The sequence below is a fragment of the Apteryx mantelli genome, chromosome 1 (genome assembly GCF_036417845.1).
Source record: "Apteryx mantelli isolate bAptMan1 chromosome 1, bAptMan1.hap1, whole genome shotgun sequence".
NCBI lineage: Eukaryota > Metazoa > Chordata > Aves > Apterygiformes > Apterygidae > Apteryx > Apteryx mantelli.
In genome coordinates this window covers 89,208,546-89,226,550 of record NC_089978.1, presented here as the reverse complement: position 1 = coordinate 89,226,550, position 18,005 = coordinate 89,208,546, and the positions used below count along the sequence as shown (strand labels likewise).

Sequence of the window (18,005 nt, the reverse complement as noted above, 5' to 3'; positions counted from 1 at the left end):
CTGGCTAATATGGGCTCTTATCTATGGTTTTCTATATGGATGCTAATTCAAACATAATTTTAAAATTATGTTTTAAATTATATCCTCTTCCTGAAACATGTAATGAAGCTGTTTTCTAAAGAGGCCTCTTGACTTTCACTACAGAACTGCAGCATAAGCACAAATGACTTAAAAGAGGCATAGGTATAAACTTACAGAGGTAATATCAACAATAGTTAATTACCCAATAAATCTGTTCAAGTTTACACCTCATGAGTGTGTCACTCATATTTGCTCTGTTCACTGTAAATTCACTCTTCATGACTGTTCCTGACCCACAAATGTTAATTTTTTAAACATATTCTAGAAATATATGTATTTACACTTAGAAAGAGAACTAAATACACCACGTGTAATAAGCAGTTCTCTTCTACCCTTCACATATTCAAAGGCCAACATTTTTAGTGCTGTAATGAAACAAAACCTTTTCTTCAACAGAAGTATAATAGCACGCCTTGGTCATCACTTGTATCTATTTGCAGCACATATTCATCGATTACTCTAGAACTCTTTAAAATAAACAGAGTCTTTGGGAAAGTGTTTTTGTGTTCCAATGATTATAATCAAAAACATACTATTCATACTGCTTTGATTATATGGTGTACTCAGATATCTTTGTAATGTCTAAAGACAATGATGTATACCTGTTGTCTTTGTTAAACACCTATAATTGAAGGGAAATTAATGAGAAAATACTAAAAAAAGAATCTTACAATTAGAGCTGAAAAATGATTAACAGCCATTTTAAACATGCATAGTTGGTAATCTAACACACTTTGAATTAACTGAAAAATGAGGAAACAAAAAGAACTCATGTATAGAATACACGAGGAGTAAACTTTTATAGTAAGATAAATTATATGTACCATGTTTTATAACTGCTCTTTGCAGCACATCTTATCTTGATACATCGACTTCCTTCTCTTTTGGAAATAAGCAAATTGTTGGCCATTCAAGTTATCAATAATTTAGTAATGAAAATGAGATGAAATAATAAAGAGTAAACAAAAGGATTTTTGCACTGAAGCTCAGCAAAATCCGTAACAATCTACTGCTCATGCAAGTTTTGCTGTATTCTCCCAAATCTAACCATTTTTAAAATCATCTAGTTTCCACTTTCTATTAGTTTCCACTTTCAGCGAAGCAAGACCTTTTCCTTTGAGCAACTGAGTAGTCACAATTCTGTTAAAAACACAACAAGCTGCCCTTGTATGGAGCCTGCAGTTACTTGTATGGAGATTGCTGTGATTTCTTGTTTAATGCTTATGTCAGTGATACAGACTAATGATAGAAGAATTTGCATTTCTTTCATCAGGAATGCCTCAGAGACCTCACTGTGTTCTGTGCACAGAAAGCAAAGGCATCTTTCTAAAATTCAGAAGTGACCAGGGACCCCATGTTCTCCTTCACTTCTGCATGTACCTGATGATAGATCCTTCTCAGAATCCATGGTTAAAGGCAGAGATAATGTCTTTGTCTCTAAATGGTTTCATGAAATCTTCAATGACTAATTGAATTTGGAGTAGCTGGGGTTATTTTGATAATATCACATGGTACATTTCTGTTTCCAAACTGAATGATCTCAATTTTTAGAATTAACTTTGGAGTTAAGGCCTTTTGCAGTTAATGTAGAAGCAGCTTTCCAGAAACAATTTTCATTGCGCATTTTAAAATTCAGTTTTCTCAAATACCCCTCTTAGTAAACTCATTTGCCAAAAGCAAAAACAGATGGGCTGCAACACACTAGAATCTTGTCTACTTATTGAAGAGTAGGAGCACTCGAGCAGACAACACAAGTCTGCCCTGCTCATTCTTGTCTTCAACAGTGACCAGGAGTATGTGTATAGAGAAAGAACATTAGGCAGGTGTGCAGTGATTCTTCTACTAAAATACCTGTTCTCCTGAAACAGAGTTTATATCTACCTGTTCCTTTGTTCTTAGTAGAACACCCATTTTTTCAGATCATCTGTTAATATATCAACCAGCACTGATCCCTGTGGAATTCCTCTGGTAACTCACTCTCCCAGCTACTGTGAAAACAAATCATTTATTCCTAACTCCTTTTCTCATCTTTAATCAGTCATTAATTTATGAGAGGACATTCTTTCTTGACCCCTGACAACTTCCAATAGCCTTGGGAAAGAACCTCATCAAAAGCACTTTTTGGAACTAAGCATACTGTATCAAGCATACTTACATGCTTGCTGAATTTCAAACAACTCTAATAGACTAGTGAAGCATGGTTTTTTTTCCTACAAAGGAAAAGCAAAATCCAAGTTACATTGACTCTTCCAAATTATATCATATATTCACTCATTCTCTTCTTTGTTATAGTTGCTACCAAATTCCTTCATATAGGAGCCAGACCGAATTTTCTGCAGATACTTACATCCCTCTGGGTGCTCTTTTAAAAAAAAGTTTTACATTTCCACTTTCATTCCTCCTGTGCTATGGCCGGTATAATTGATAAGCGACATGCCAAAGCTGGCAGTTTGGCAATTTCTTATCTGAATTCCTTTAAAACACCTGTGAGAATATTATCTGGCTCTCACCTCTGTCACAGTTCATTTTATGAATTTCTTCTAAAGTATCTTCTATTGACCCTAAATTTGAGACACTTACGGGGATTTACTTCCCATAAGGTAAAGCACTAGGATAAGAACCTCCCAAACTCTTTCAATGTGAAGAATTATCTTTGTATTATGCCTTATGAACTCTTCTTTCTTAGTGTATTTGAGAAAAGGTTTTATTGCTAATTCTTATGCTATTAGAAAGTTGCTCCTCAAAATCTTTGTTGGCTTGCTATATTAAAGCTTTACATTTAACTTGCTAGAGTTCATGCTCATTTTTCATTCTCAAATGACTTTCTCTTTTGTAAGACTTTTTTCTGCTGTTTAACTAGGCCTTTATACAGGCCACAGTTTTTGTAGCATTTCACCAGCCCTTACAGAACTCTCTATAGATGGCTACCGAAAACATAGCTATAAGCAGTGAGGTAGTAACTCCTGGGTGTGAGATTTGCCTGGAGGTAGAGCACACAGTATGGGTATGCTTGGGCTCGCAAAGCTCAGGCTCATGCAGTGCAGTCTTTCCCAGCAGTATTAATGGAAGCTCAGTAGTGATGTGACAAAGATTTATCAGCAACTTCAGGCCAGAGCATGCTCCTCCCACGTCTCCCAAGGGACATTTTGCATGCAAAGTCTCCACACCCAGCAGCAGTGGATAACCTTGCCTTTCTTTGAATCTTCCTCCTATTGATCATAATTTATGGGCAAGACAACATTTGTACCTCTCTCTCTCAGGTACGCAAGGGATTTGTTCCAAAAGACCCACGTAAATCCTTTTCCTCCTAAGAACAGTCTTAAAAGGACAGTGAGCAGCACTATCCAAACTTCAAGGTCAAACACCAGCAGCGCAAGAAGGTCAGTAGTTATGATACAAAATACAATTGCCTCTATACCCATGACTGATTGGTTACGTATGACATCTCCTCTGCTTCATGACACTGTTAGACAGAGCAAGTGTGAAATTTAGCTTTGGTAACTCTAGCCTCTCGTTATAACTTTCTTTAATGTGCCATGTCAGAGAGCTGAATGCTGCTGAAACTTGAAAGGACCCAATGTTAAAGAAGACATAACAGCAACAGTTCTCATTTTTTGCCAACTAATCTTCCTCTGCATTCACAATACATCTAAAAAAGCAGTGGCGGTTTGTGCTTAATCACAGATGAAAAACAGCTGTCGTTTTTCCACACATACTTTAGAGTTCTGATCAATTCAATGAAATCTGTCTTAAGTGTTCACTCAGATAATCAACAAAAATGTGGCTGCTTAATGATGGTAGCCCGTTAATTAAAGTGGTGCGGCCTATGCCTAGAACTAATTTTAATCAAAAACCTGCCTAATTATCATACTCACCTTACAAATGAGCTCACTTAGCCACAAAAGAAGTTAAGTGATTGGTTTGGAGGCAAAAATTATTTACAGTAATAGGTAAGTGCAGATACCAGGATATAGGCTTGCCAGTTCTCTGCAACAACCTCTTCATTGTGATGCATTCATTTTGTGCCTTTCAAAAACCACTTCACTGTGTGATCAAAAAAGATTCAGGAAAATAAGGAGGAGTCACTCAGCAATTTTTGACAAGCCTGTCCTTGGTGACCAAAATCACAGAGGTTATAGCAGCCAATCTTCCAGACCCTGGCAGCACAGAAGAAAGGCTGATTTAACTTACAAAGCTAGTAAGGAGAAAGAAAAGTGTTCACTTAAAGATAACGCTATTATCCACTATTAGCTTTAGAAATAAAGGTATTGACTTTTAAAGTCAGTTAGATTTCTATGTAAACTCCCATAAAACTGAATGGGAACTGAACATCCAAAACCATACACATCTTTGAAAAACTCAGCTGTTTTAGTTTATAAGCCTCCAAACTAGGCATTGCTGATTCTGTTGTCTAAAAGCAACCTGGAATTAAAATTAGTGTAAGATAGATTGTACTATACTTACAGAATAACTTCAAACTATGCAGCCAAGAATTTAAAGTTAATTACAGATATCACTCCTTGTCCTTGAAGGTTAATGGCTTTGAACACCTTTGTTGGAGAGTATTTCTTAGCTTTCGAGGTCTATACCATAGTCTCCTCCAGTCATGTTTATTGACACATATTTATTAATGCCATAGGACTGAGTTACTATCAGTTAAAGAGTTACTGCATATTTATGAAGGTATGTGTGTGCATGTTTTTGCTACAGCAAACAGAAGATAAAAACATTAGTTTAAACTTTAAGGAGAGAGATTTAAGCTAATACATTTTTTTTCCACATTTGCAATGGACAGACACAAGCAGTTACTGCAGCTCAGCTGATGCTGGGTAACTCATTAAACAACAGTAATTCAAATTTATACGAACCCTTGTTTTTCCAGAACTATCCAATAAAGTTAAGATGAACCATAGCTGAATTACCATGTTTCTGAGCTTCTGATTTTCATCACATCTGATTTTCAGTCACAAACACACGAACCATACAGATATTATCTGATTATTATATTAGGTATTATCTGATAAATACATTTTCCAAACACATACTTTAAAAGAAGACTCAAAAGTCAGATACTTACGGATCTGATTGGTAGATGCACTATAAAAAGCATTGACAGTAGTTGGGCTGGTAAACCACCTGTAGCAAGAGCAGAAGAAATCAACTGTCAGTACACTTATGTATCTTTATGAACACAATGAACAAAGATAAAAAGTTAACTCAGTAAAAAGCAATTAAAATTTAAAAGACCTAGGATACGTAAACCTTTAATTATTTCTCCAATTCAAAATATGCTATTTATACTTTCTGGACCATTGAAATCTATTGTTTAATGGCTTTATCTAAATGCACATGAATTTAAATGCACGTTGAAATGAATTTCAACATGAGTAATTGTTAATCCATTTTATTTTTAAGTGACTAATCTCTTTTATTTTTAAGTGACTGTTGTGCTTGTGAGATCTGCCATGCTGACAGACTGAAGTCCTGATTTCACCTAACAGAGATGCAACACTAATAGCAGCAGCAAAAACTCTCCTAGGTTTTGTTAAACCTGTCTTTCAAGCATGTGTGGAGAAACTACCTCTGGAAATTACAGGAGAGCATTTTGAAACAAATGAAGTGGTCTCAGTCTCTCTGCTGAATAACCACATGGACAGTTAGGATGATTCCAGTGGAATGGGTGGGTCCTATCTGGAAACTAGAGTTAGAAATAAACAGCTTCACATTCTGTACCCTACACAGTGAACACTGCTAATTTTATCAGTGTGCCCATAAACAAATGGGCCACTTGCATCACAAAACAAATTAAAAAAAAAGAATATTGGCATTCCATCTCATAGTTAGATTTCCAGTACAGACTAGAAAGAAACCTAGATTTGAAAAGTAAAAAGTAAATATGAACTTCCTTAGCCTAAACTCATATATATCAACAGTAGTTTCACCCAAATCAGTAGAAAAAATCTCAGTAGACTTCAGCAAGATCCAAACCACCTCAAGGTGAAATTCTGACTTCAGTGAGCCCAAGATTTCACCTAATATTTTTATAATGAAGAACGGAGATAAAGTAATAAAGTTGATGAGAATTAGTGGTTAATTCATAGGAAATTAGAAACAGCTGTAATAAATGCCCACACAGGAACAATCTTAATGTCTTTCGCAATATATTACACTAAAGTTTTACAAATCCAAAGCAATGAATGCAATGCAATTGCTTTGAAAAATTTTGTCCAAAGAGAAGAGATAAGAGCTGCAAAACAGAGTAAGACAAAGGAAGATCTATCAGAACACGGAAGACGTATGATGGCAATGACATTCGAGTACACAATCTCTGCTTTAAAATAGTACAATGAAATGAATGAGTTATCTGCTGATCCATACTGTGTTTTTTGCTGGCGACTGATATCCTCACATAAACAATGCAACAAAGAGAGTTTTAGCACGGCAGCACTCTGCCTTTTATCAATAAATTTATCTGTCTCTCTCATGTTCAAAGCTGGGCAGCTTCTTTTACAATGCAGCAACTAGGAAAACTAACCAATGAAATCATCAAAGGGTGATGTCATGTAAATATCTTAACCATCTGTCGCATTATAGACTCTAATTGCCACAGATAATCCTCCCAGCTTATTTAGGAGATTCTGAAGGAGAGGAGCAGGGTAAGATTTTTTTTTTCTATAATAAAGAGATGAAATGTCAGCGATAATGTAGTGGGATAATGGAAAACTGCATAAAGGATGCTTATGGTAAGGGGATAAAGAAAAACATTAGAGGGTCTAATTAACAACATTGTAATTTCACATTTGTTCACAGGAGCAATCAGCTGAATTGTCTGGAGGATGCAAGGCAGCCACTTGTGAAGTGGGACCTGCTCTCCAGTCAAACTGTAAGGCTTAGCAGTAGGCCTGAAGGATCCTGTCCCTTTTGACAAAGACAGAACTCTTATTACAAATCTTTCTTTAAGCTGTGGTGTGACGTGCTGTCTGGACTCTGGTGGCTGCAGAGCGCACCACGGCTGCCATGCTCTCATGCCGGCAGACCTGCCTCACAGGTAGGGCTTCATACACTAGCTGCTAGGACTCACCACAACATCTCTGCCCTGAGGCTACTCCTTTCTTCATGATCTACCCAACAGCATGACTGTGATCAGCAAGGACAGAGCCCATCCTGCTTCTTGAGCCTAGTATAAACCAAATACTGACAAAAGTCCCATTTTTCTCAGACAGGGTAAAAGCAAACTAAGTTCTTTACAAGCCTCTCTTACATGGAAGGTCTGAAGACCTATTCTGCATATATTTGTTATATTTTTAAATAGATAGGAACAGAAGATGTAATAGCCATACCAAGAAGCCATGAAGAACAGAATTCTCAGGTGACAAACACAGTGCACTGCTTAATTTTGTATTTGGCATCTAGACGCTCTAGCAAGGAGCATATTTACACTCCATCATTTTGAGTCGCTCTCAAAAAGATTTAGGAAGCATTTTCCATAAGAAGAACAGAAATAACTTTGACTGCTACCTTTCAGACTAGAAGACTACCTTTCACCTCGCATCCTTCATGCTTTCAGTGAGCTCCTTCAAATGAGTGAGCCTTCAGTGACAGACCTTAACTAATAATACATCAAATTACTACATGATCTGTAATAAATATCTGTTGAGGTTAAATGTTAAGGTGAGGCAGATTTAGAAATAGCATTCACATTCCTGTTTGAAGTAAGGTTACTTGGGCATTTGCGCTAGCTCTGGTTAGAATTTCTGTGCGTTTGACTCTTCTATGATACAAAAAATCTATTTGCAGAAGGATAGAAAAAGGACAAGCATAAGAAACTCTAAGCTCCCATTAGTTACAAACTAAATAATCAAGCTAGAACCGTTTACACTTCTTATGTGCATTTGAAAGAGGGACAGCTTTGAGTGATGTCCTGTAACATTACCTTATCAACTACTGCAGCACAGTATAATGCTGTAGATTTGACACCTGTAAATTTGAAATTTCTCTTACAAAAATGAAATCTGAAACCTGCACCGAGTTAGCAGGTGAAGCAGCTCCTCTCCTAGCTGTTTGTTTATGCTATAACTGCCTCTGTAATATCTACCTTTCTGAGTTAAGAGTATAGTGTACTACATTGGCAGTCGTGAAAAGAGATGACTAGGAAGAGCTATAATACGGGGAAATTTTTTTTTTTTTTAAATCCCTAAAAAGCTTAAATTGAAGTTACTATTTGTTCTCCTGACTTTTCGAATTAGAAGAAATCACTCAGGTGGAGCAGAATTTGGTGTTCAAAGTCCAAAGTAAGAAAAAAAAAACCCACAGGTAAATAAAAAATGAACTTGTGAATGTGTAATGCACTTAAGCTGGTTAGAAGTAAGACAGTACAAAGTTGCTAATAAGCTGGAATCTGAAAGACCTCTTCCCCAGATAAGAAAGGAATATAAAGAAAAACTTCTAAAGGGGAGAGAATCTTCAGCGTGACTTTTGAAAATGTGTTTCTTCTTCTCACCTCTTAGTCTGTTTTCAGACATTTTCCTTTGTAGGAACAGTGGATTAGCCTCCCAGACCAGGCTGCCTCCTATCTTCCCTGGGGCTGGGCAAGAAACATGGCGGGTAAGGCTGGGCCCAACCTGCAGTGTCAGATCACTGCTTAAAACGAGGTTCAAAGAGCAGGAAAAGGCTCCAGGTGGCTCCTTTCTGGCCTTTCTCTTCTCCAGGGCCAGCTAGACCACCCACAGCATTTCTGAGCTGACAGCTCAGCCAGCCTCCTGCAGACAACCGCACACCCAGCGTACTTCATGTCTGCTTTTCCTTTTATGTAGGGGAGTGTTTGCACTGTCCTTTACTGCATCCAATCCAGCACCACTCTGAGAGCTGTCTTCCCCTCTAACTCGCCCATAGTGAACTAAGGACCAGGACTTACAACCAACCACATGCAGCCAAGAAACCAAAATAAGTCCTGCAGGAAAGCTGGGAGTCTTTTCCCATTATAGGGCTGCCAGATGCCTGCGTCTCCAGCATTGAAAGTTGAGTGAAATGTGAAGAAAGATTTGCCCAGGCCTAAAAACCTTTGAGGAGATGTCTTGATTTCAAAGGAGAAAGATGAATATTAAAGAAGGGCTAGATATTTCTCTGTGATATGACTGTTCTAACATCAATTTGTGCCCTGCCTCCTCCATTCAGCTCTCTCCATTCAACCCACTCCTTTTCATGCATCATATTCCTTGGCTACTGTCATGAATCCCTTTTGTAGGTCTCCCTCCTGAGACCAGTATTTATTCTCTGGTTTGGTAGAGCTGGCTGTTAGGATAACAGCTAGTTCCCCTGCCAGTTACTAAGATCACAGCTGGTATCCAAAACTGGTGTTAAAAACAGCAAGTTCCACCCTGGGCAGCTGTGGTGCCCACGGGGGAAGCCCAACCCCGGACAGGCAGGCAGGGCCCCATCTCAGCTGGCAGGAACCAGCCAGGTCTCAAAGACATCCGATACATCCCCCTTTCCGCTGAGCAACATCTGAGGTCTGAGCAACACTGTGCCAGACAGCCTCCCGGCTCCTTTTCCTGTAAACTGGCTAACTGCTAGGTCAAGAGGCAGAAAAACAGGGGACAAGGAATTTCGATAGGTGCTCCTAGTCTGGGGAATTTTTTCCCCTTCTTAGCGTATGAAACTCTTGAATTTCCAGAATAAATATTCTGCTTTGATACCCACATTCCCAACACCAATCCTCTTGTTTTATCAAAATTCTTTGTCTTCTGCCTCCAGCTCCTCTATCATTCCCATGATGCTTTTGTGGGGGTTCGGAGTGAACCATCACTTTGATTTTCCATATAGTGGACGGTGCTGAGGAAAGTGAGTCCAGTTTGAAATGATATTGCTGAGAAATGTGGACTGTTTGGTAAATGAATGCAGTGTTTTACCTTTTCTGGGTGATATTACCTTACTATGTGGTAAACTACCTGGTTTCTTTCTTAGATTATATTAAACTATTTCCTTAAATATTTTTATAATATTTTAAAACATTTCTTTATGTACCTTTTTCAGTCCACAGCATGGACCATCTTATAATAGCTATTTATCTATAAATATAAATGTTTTGCTAAAAGCTACTGAACTATGGAAAAGAGGAAAAGAAAAAAAAAAAACAGAAACAAAACCCCAAGGGAAATTATCTATTAACACAGTGCCAAGCCTCAGTGTAGACCAATGATCTGCGGAGTGCCATGAAAGATAAAAGCTTAAGAAAAAGTAAAAGCATCAGAAAGCTGTAGTTTGTAGTCAAAATGTGGCAAACTGATATTTTTAAGGCCAGATTTGACATGTTTTAGACTGGTGGGTCCCTGTCCCCCACCAGCATCCTCATGCGGCAGGGGGACAGCCATCCTGCTGGAGGCACCTCTCCCCTCTGCACTGCGGCGAATGCAGGGCAGAAGGAATCATTCATTCCCTTTCGCTCCACCTCGTTGGGGTTTAGGATGAGCTCCTTAGTGACTGCATATGGACATTGGATCTATTTATCTGTTTTTAGCAATGAAAGGATAAAAGCAGACTAGAACAGACCTCCTATTTTGGGGCAAGACTAAGGCGATGAGGAGACTGCTGTTAAGTAGCCCTTGAAATAAAGGGGGAAAGACAAGCATGAGGAAGTATTCAGTCTTGTTTGTAGTGGGCAATGGAGTAAATCCTTCATTTTTTTTAAGCATACCCATGATGTGACAGTTCTCAGATTATGGTCCTTGAGCTGTACATTTCAGGGATTACCTGCCAATTAATTTCCTTACAGCTGACATTTCCTATTGTGCCAAGAATCTATTTGGTCTGCATTAGTGCAGCCACAACTCTTTTCACGAGGATGAAGGATAAAGATTGTTGATCTCCATTTCTGTAGGGAAGTAAGTGTTATTTCACTGCTCACAGGGAAACTGTTGGTCTGAAGAGAATATATATTATCATGATCTAGTCCAGGCATCCAAGGCTGCAGAAAAGCCTACAAAACCATTCCCTTGGATTAATTCTTACAGTATCAGAGAGAGGTATGAATAGAAGGTAAAATTCACAGATAAAATTAAGCTATAAACATCCCCTCAAAAATACGGGGGCAAATTCTAACACCCTAACCAGGAGGAGCTTATGCCTGTCCTGCTGACAAGCCCCACCTGCCTCACTGATGACATGGAGCCATTCTTGAAGCAAGGTATGGTTCAGCATGAGTAAGAATTACTGGAGCCATAAGGAAATACAACCGCAAAATCTAAGCAGCAGCACTGATTTCAAAGTCTCTGTATAGAAGGAGTCATTTTTAAGTAGTGTGATTAGACTAATTAACTTCTGTTTAGGTTTTAGTTTGCATTTTAAGGATTTGATTATCCACTAGTAAGAAAAGAGATCGATTCCTTCATGTATTTGATGACTTCATGCAACACAATATGGACTCTCAGGTTTACAAATAAATAAATGTAACATATGTAAATTAAATTATGTCTTATTCCATACCATTGCTATCAACAGCAGGTAACTAACAACGCTGATTGTTATTAGTAATAATAACATTATCTCTTACTAATGGTTCCATTCATAGAAAATGTATTTCATAAATCCCTGCTGTACTATTCTAAATTCTAACTGTGACCAAGAGACATAATCCAATTTTAATTGAGATTCAATTATCTTTTTTCATTAAATTTAAAGTTCAAGCTGCAAGCATATGACAAGTGTGCATCAGAACAGAAATACCTAGAACTTAACAAAAAAAGCAATTTTATGACAAAAGCAACCTTTTTTCCCCTGTAGACTTTCTGTATTTTAATATGATGCTGTATATAAACTATATATTTTAAAATATATTTATATTTTAAAGATTATGTAAATTTGCATTTTGTCTACTCACTCTGTCTTTGGAACTTCTTTTCTAAGCCAGTAGAAATCAGACTGGGCTGTGTATTTGCGTGTTTGTAATACATTGCCAAAATAGTCACTTTCTGTAAACTTCATCTGTATAGATAAAGCATGGACATTTTTAAAACATGTCCAGGAAACAAAAGCTGACATAAAACAACTAAAACTTTTATTTCAAACAAAAAATCACCTAATTTTGAGTCATTATCAAAGGAAGTAAAATTTTCACACTTGATAGGAAGAATAAATATTTTTAAGGGTTGTTTAGAAAAGAAAAGCAATGGCTGAACAGATCTGCGCAAAGGATTGGAACATCAGAAAAGCTCTTGTGTGGACCAGAAGCAGAGAGCAACTGAGGAAATCAGAAGTATACCTAATGATTAATTGCAGACCATATGTTTCTATGGTTATTGTTAGGTCAGACTCTTTTCCATAAGCAAATACGACTGGTATTATTTTGAAAGTGTATTTTAGAACCATTTTCAAAAATGTAACAAAGGCCCTTTCTTTTCAGTTTGTTTTTTATTTCATTACAAATATCTTATAGTCTACTTTCTTAGAGGATTCTGCCATGCTTTCTTATCATTTCTCACATTAAGTGGTATTTACAGACATAGCGCTCCAGGTTTCCATAAGCCTCCAAATCTATTAGCAAAGCCCACATACCTGACTAACCATGCAAGAAAAGGGGTTGTTAATATTTTATAAATCCAGCTGATATCCCTATCATCAGTTTGAAGCAATCCTAGCACGTGTGATCAAGTTATACTTCAAACTATGTTTTTGCAACCCTGCTTAACATGGGTTTTTCATTACTGCTTATCTGGGCAAGTAATTCCCTATCCTGAAAGGCAAAGCTTGTCATGTCCTTGGCCTCATTACACCGGGGACAATGGTTCACAGCACCATCTCTCTCTACTCTTTCCATCAACAAGGACTGGGCTTGTAGAGTTGGTTCTTCACAGGTTTCTCTATAAATTATGCTTCTTGCTAGTTTTATTCATGTTCTCTGGCAAAGATGATTCTGTTATGACTTGGATTTTGGTGGTACAGGGTTTAATCTGTGGTTCTACATTGTCTGTGACTCCAGGTAACACCGTTCATCCTATACATGCCAGAGTCACCCCTTTGGAAAATGGGAATACATGTTATTCTTCACCATCTACCTTTCTGCCTTAATTAGGCTGAACAGATACTGGGTCTGTCATAACGAACGAGTCCCCCTGCAGTGTTCTTGTCCAGCACCCGGCACAGTGAGGCTCTATTTTGAGGACCTCTAGGCACAATTGTAACTAATAAGCATAAGTAAAATGCATAGCCTGGAGAAGGGGGAAGAACATACATGATGCACATGAGTTATGATATTCTGAGGAGAAATACATTAGTTTTTTTTGAAGACCTTTACTTAGAGGAGATCTTTTTAATACAACTCTAAATACACAATTTATGCCAGGGTATTTTTAACCTTAAAAATGTTTAATACCAAAAAGACTTTTTCTTGCACCCAGGCACATTTTACTCCCAGCAGGCCTCGTGGCGATCTCACATAGACACTTGGCATTGACATTTTAGATACAAGAGCGCACATACTTAATTCAAGGTGTATAAATAACCAAGCAAGCAGAACTCCAGAAGGGTGCAAAACAAAAGAACTGCTCTGATTTTAGACAGCAGCAAAACAGCAAAGAATGGCTGCAATATGTAAAAGAAGAATGCTGACACTTACTGTTTTGATGTCTTCATTAATATATGTGTCATTCATTATGAACTGAGGATAACCCACTTTTGCCATAACTGCTTTTGCCTTTGAAAAAGAAAAAAGAAGAAAACATTGGCAGACTTCACCATTACTCAGTGTATGGCTTTTTTTCATTCTTTTCTCATCATGTATTATTATGCCTCCCAGAAGGCATCATAGTTTAACTTTAAACCAAGGTAAACCTGGTGCCACAGATCAGTTTTGTATCACAACACAGAGATCCAGCTTCTGCTGTCAGATTAATGCAGTCGTTCTGTTGACTCTTGGAGAGTTTTTGCAGACTTACAGCAGTGTTTGAGTGCAAAATCTTATTCCTAACAGCTGATTTGCCCTAATGATTTTTGAGTTAATCAGATAGTCAAATGCCTATTTTTATGGCGTTTTCCAAAAGATAATAGAAAAGAACCCATTTTGCTCCAGCACAGCAGCTGGAACACATCCAGCTGTTGAAACATACTTGGTACTTGAATATGGATGAACCTAGGCCCCAGCAGGTAAAGACTGGCATCTTTCCACTGAAGGTCACTTCCATTTACACCACCTGAGGATGGGTGCACTCTTTTCTGAAGCAGACTGTACTTTCTTTAGATCACATGGCTGATTTTTGTTTCATTCTCCACTTTCATCCCTCTACTTTACTTGATCCTAAAGTTAGTGCTAGTGTTAAAATAAGACACTTTTCATTAACTTAGGTTTATTCTCTTTCAGAGTCATGAACTGGTCTCAGTGTTTATGCACAACCCATATAAACACTGTGGTGTGAAGCAATAGTAGCTGTGGATAAGTATTCCCACTTGACAAATCATGGCATAAGTATGTAAACAAGCTCAATAATGTCCTCAGGAAAACTCACAAAAAAACCAAGAGGCCACCCAGTCATCCAGAATGTCTGTGGAAACACTGCATTTTCAAGGGAAAAGTAGAAATATACAAAAGGATAAGAGGACTTGCACAGAAATAGAATATGTCAAAGCCACAGAATAAATTAAGCCTATGATGGACTAGGGTAGCATAAAGCTTTTGCTTTTTATGGTTTGGGGAAGTGGAACATAATTCCTCCTTAAGTCTTTAGAATACCCCTCTTCCCCCAAAAAAGCTTTTCTTCTAACAAAATTGTTCTTCAAACACAAACAGCTAAATCCATGCAAATGTTGCAAGACATGAAATATAAACTGTCCTGCCTTTAAATCAACTATGGGCATACCAACCCTGCAATCCGCTCCTTGTGGGTGAACCCCCAAGCCTTGCTGGTGACCCATCTACTTTCATTTGCCTTTTGGTGGCTGTTAAAGGGAGGATTCCCCTCCCTCCACAATAAAATCCTAACCCCTTTCTTCCCCTCCGCAAAGTCTCATACAACAGGACCTCCTATGAAGACCAAAGATGGCAAAAATTAGAAACAGCTGTTCCATAGCTGTAAAAAGAAAGCTGATGGGAGACCACATCGGGTTAACCAAAACTATTTTATCTCCCCTTTTATTTTTCTAGAGTCTTTTTGAGACTCCTTCAATTTCTCAATCTCATTTCCAACCCAAAGTCATAATCCTCCATTTGTGACATCACAATTAATTGCGGTTGAGATAATTAAGATGTCACAAACAGAAGATTACAACTTCAGGTGGGAAATTAGCAGCAGGAGCAGATGAACTCTTAAGCAAGAAAGATCCCATTGTCATGCAAATAACCCTAGTGATAAAAAAACAATAGAAGACAAATGCTGAACAGGAAATATGAAATGAGCCAAATTAAGTCTCAATAGAATGTTTTCTCAGTTTTCCAGAAGGCATAGCAGCCTTTAAAAGATATTTTTAAAAGCCTACAGAAAAAAAAAGGAGGGAGGAAGCGCAATTAGTCTGCAAGCAGGAGAGCATCTAATAGGAGAGCATCTAATTTTTGCCTGATGGTGCTGTCAGGTCCAGCTGACTGAACTTGCAAGGGACTGGTAAACTTCCCTTTCACTTCCAGGTTTTCAGTACTAGTTGTTATATTAGTCTCCAGAAAGCAAGGAGGAAAGCTCATCAGTTTAAATTTCTACTTAGTTGCTTAAACAAGTTAAGTGAATTTCAAATATTTTGCATGTGCAGAACAGGTCATTCAGTACACGGAAATGGTAATCATTTGAATCACTTAATGAAGCAGCCTCTGTGTTGAATCTACATAAATGACCCCCTTAACATTTTGCTTAAAGTGATGCAAGAAAGAAAATAATTTATATGATAAAGAGGCACCCTTTTAAAAACAATTTATAGTGCAACTTGCAAAAATCGACAGTGATTTTGACAGAAGCGATAAGGATTAACTGTGTCAGTACAAAGTCATTTCACTAATGCTTTAAGCAGCACAATGTTGATCAAAAGATTGTTTATCATGTTTCAGCACATAACAAAGAGCATTTTCCATGTTGTGTTATCCCTTAAAAACACTCTTACTTTCTAGACTGCCTTCCAAATGAAAGCAAAGAGATTCACACCTCACAGGCTCCAAATGCAGAGGACTGAAGCAAGCCTAGGTCTGACAGTCTTACCACGAACAGAGAAGCGTGCTTCTTTGCTGAAAGAAGAGATGACAGACCCTGCCCTCAAACCCGAGGTGCTAATTCACGGTCATGACCAGGACACATCCGCATCCCCTTCACCACATGGATATTTTGGCCCCCAATTGCTATCAGGATCTTCATGGAATATCAGCCATATCCAGCTCAGTCTCTTCTTTCATGGCAGCCCAATGGGAGCGACAGCTTGGAATTGCCTTTTTTTGGCCTTTTTAGGCCCCACTCCTTAACCAAACACCTCCAAAGGTGAGGATGATTCCTTCAGGCGCCTCAACAGCTGATCTGACCTAGGTTGACTTAAATATCACATCTATAACTATTATTTAGCATTAATTTTATGTTGTAGCCACACAAATTCGTTAGTCTCGTCAGGGCCCTGCTATATTAGACAGGGAAGATGGCAAGAGTTTCTTCTAGCAAGCAGGGCACTGAACTGTGACTTCAAAGAGCTGCACTCACTTACCAGATCATGCATATTGTTTCTTTGTCTCTTTGACAATTGATGTCACAAACTTAAGATTTCCATGCACGACAACAAAAAGATCAGGCACTACTGAGATATTTTGCTAGAGAGGCTGTACAAAACCCTAGTAAATCACAATTTGTCTGAAAGTGTTTTTTGAAAGCCAACTAAAAAGGTAATTATGCTTCTAGTAGTTTGATGTTTTATCAATGCCTGAAGCTGCTTCTATTTTGTAAGATAAATATAAGGAAAAAAATGTTACTTTATTGCATTAGTTACTTAAATTCTTACCACAGTATTTGGGATTTAGAAGTGTGAGCAAATAAGAAACACAACTATATACTCTGTAATGAATAAACACTAAGACAGAGCTGACTTACACCATAATTCTGATACCTTCTTAAATGTTCCAGCAGTCATGTAGAATCACAAAGATTCAGAAAAGTGCAGACTGTTACTACACAACAAAGTTAGTTCACTACGAGGAAATCCAGGTACATTCTTAAATATCTTTACGAAACAAAGCTTTTGCACCTTCAAAAATCACAAATCAACACCACTCTTTGGAGCCTTCCTGAGAACATCCAGAGCAAGAGCTGATAGAGAGCAAAACAGTACAAGGCTGTTGCATGCAATCCACATCTCACTATATGGCTTCTTCCAGAAAAGGAGTAAGTTTCAGGCTGGTTCTAACAGTAGCTATGATGCAGCCAAAAACATAAAGGTCAATCATGCCCCTTGAGATCCTACTGAGCTAGCATCCCAAGGCCACATTATCTCCACCAAGTAGCACACAGTGGTGCGGAAGGAACAGAGAAATATGCTTGCTTGGTCCCAGGGATCAAGAGCATCCCTTTCTGCTGAGGACTGCCCCCAGTGTCCTGACTCCAGCCTGGGATGAGGGGGATGGAGGGGACCTCCCTGGGAGCCGAAACAAACCCATGAGGGGACTTCGGAAGCCCCCTGAAGTCCCTGTGAATCCTACCAACATCCAGGGACGTTGGATCAGAGCCAAACCTGGCCAGCTGGGCACAGCACACAGCCCTACTTACACAACACACGAGTTATAAAGCATCTCACTGCGCAGATGTTGCTGAATTTGTGTGTCAGAAGTTTCTTGCTTCCTTGGTTACCTCTTCTATTTGCTTAAGTAATGCTTAACGAAGGCTGAAGACTCCTTATCTATACAGCACAAGAAAGTAGAAAACTCTCCTAAGTCTGGCTTCCTCTTTGATAATCAAGTTAGTATTCTCCCTCTGATACAATTA

General features: G+C 38.2%; 1 protein-coding gene across 1 annotated transcript in view; it reads right to left on the bottom strand.

Moving 5' to 3' along the window:
• Nucleotides 1-18,005, bottom strand: part of PHEX (phosphate regulating endopeptidase X-linked) — a 107,494-nt gene that overhangs the window by 25,281 nt on the left and 64,208 nt on the right. Inside the window, exons 13-15 of the mRNA XM_013950700.2 lie at nt 13,691-13,768; nt 11,957-12,060; nt 5,159-5,217 (exon numbers count right to left, since the gene is read on the bottom strand). Of these exons, the coding sequence (XP_013806154.2) occupies nt 5,159-5,217; nt 11,957-12,060; nt 13,691-13,768 (241 nt within the window). The remainder of the gene's footprint in view (nt 1-5,158; nt 5,218-11,956; nt 12,061-13,690; nt 13,769-18,005) is intronic.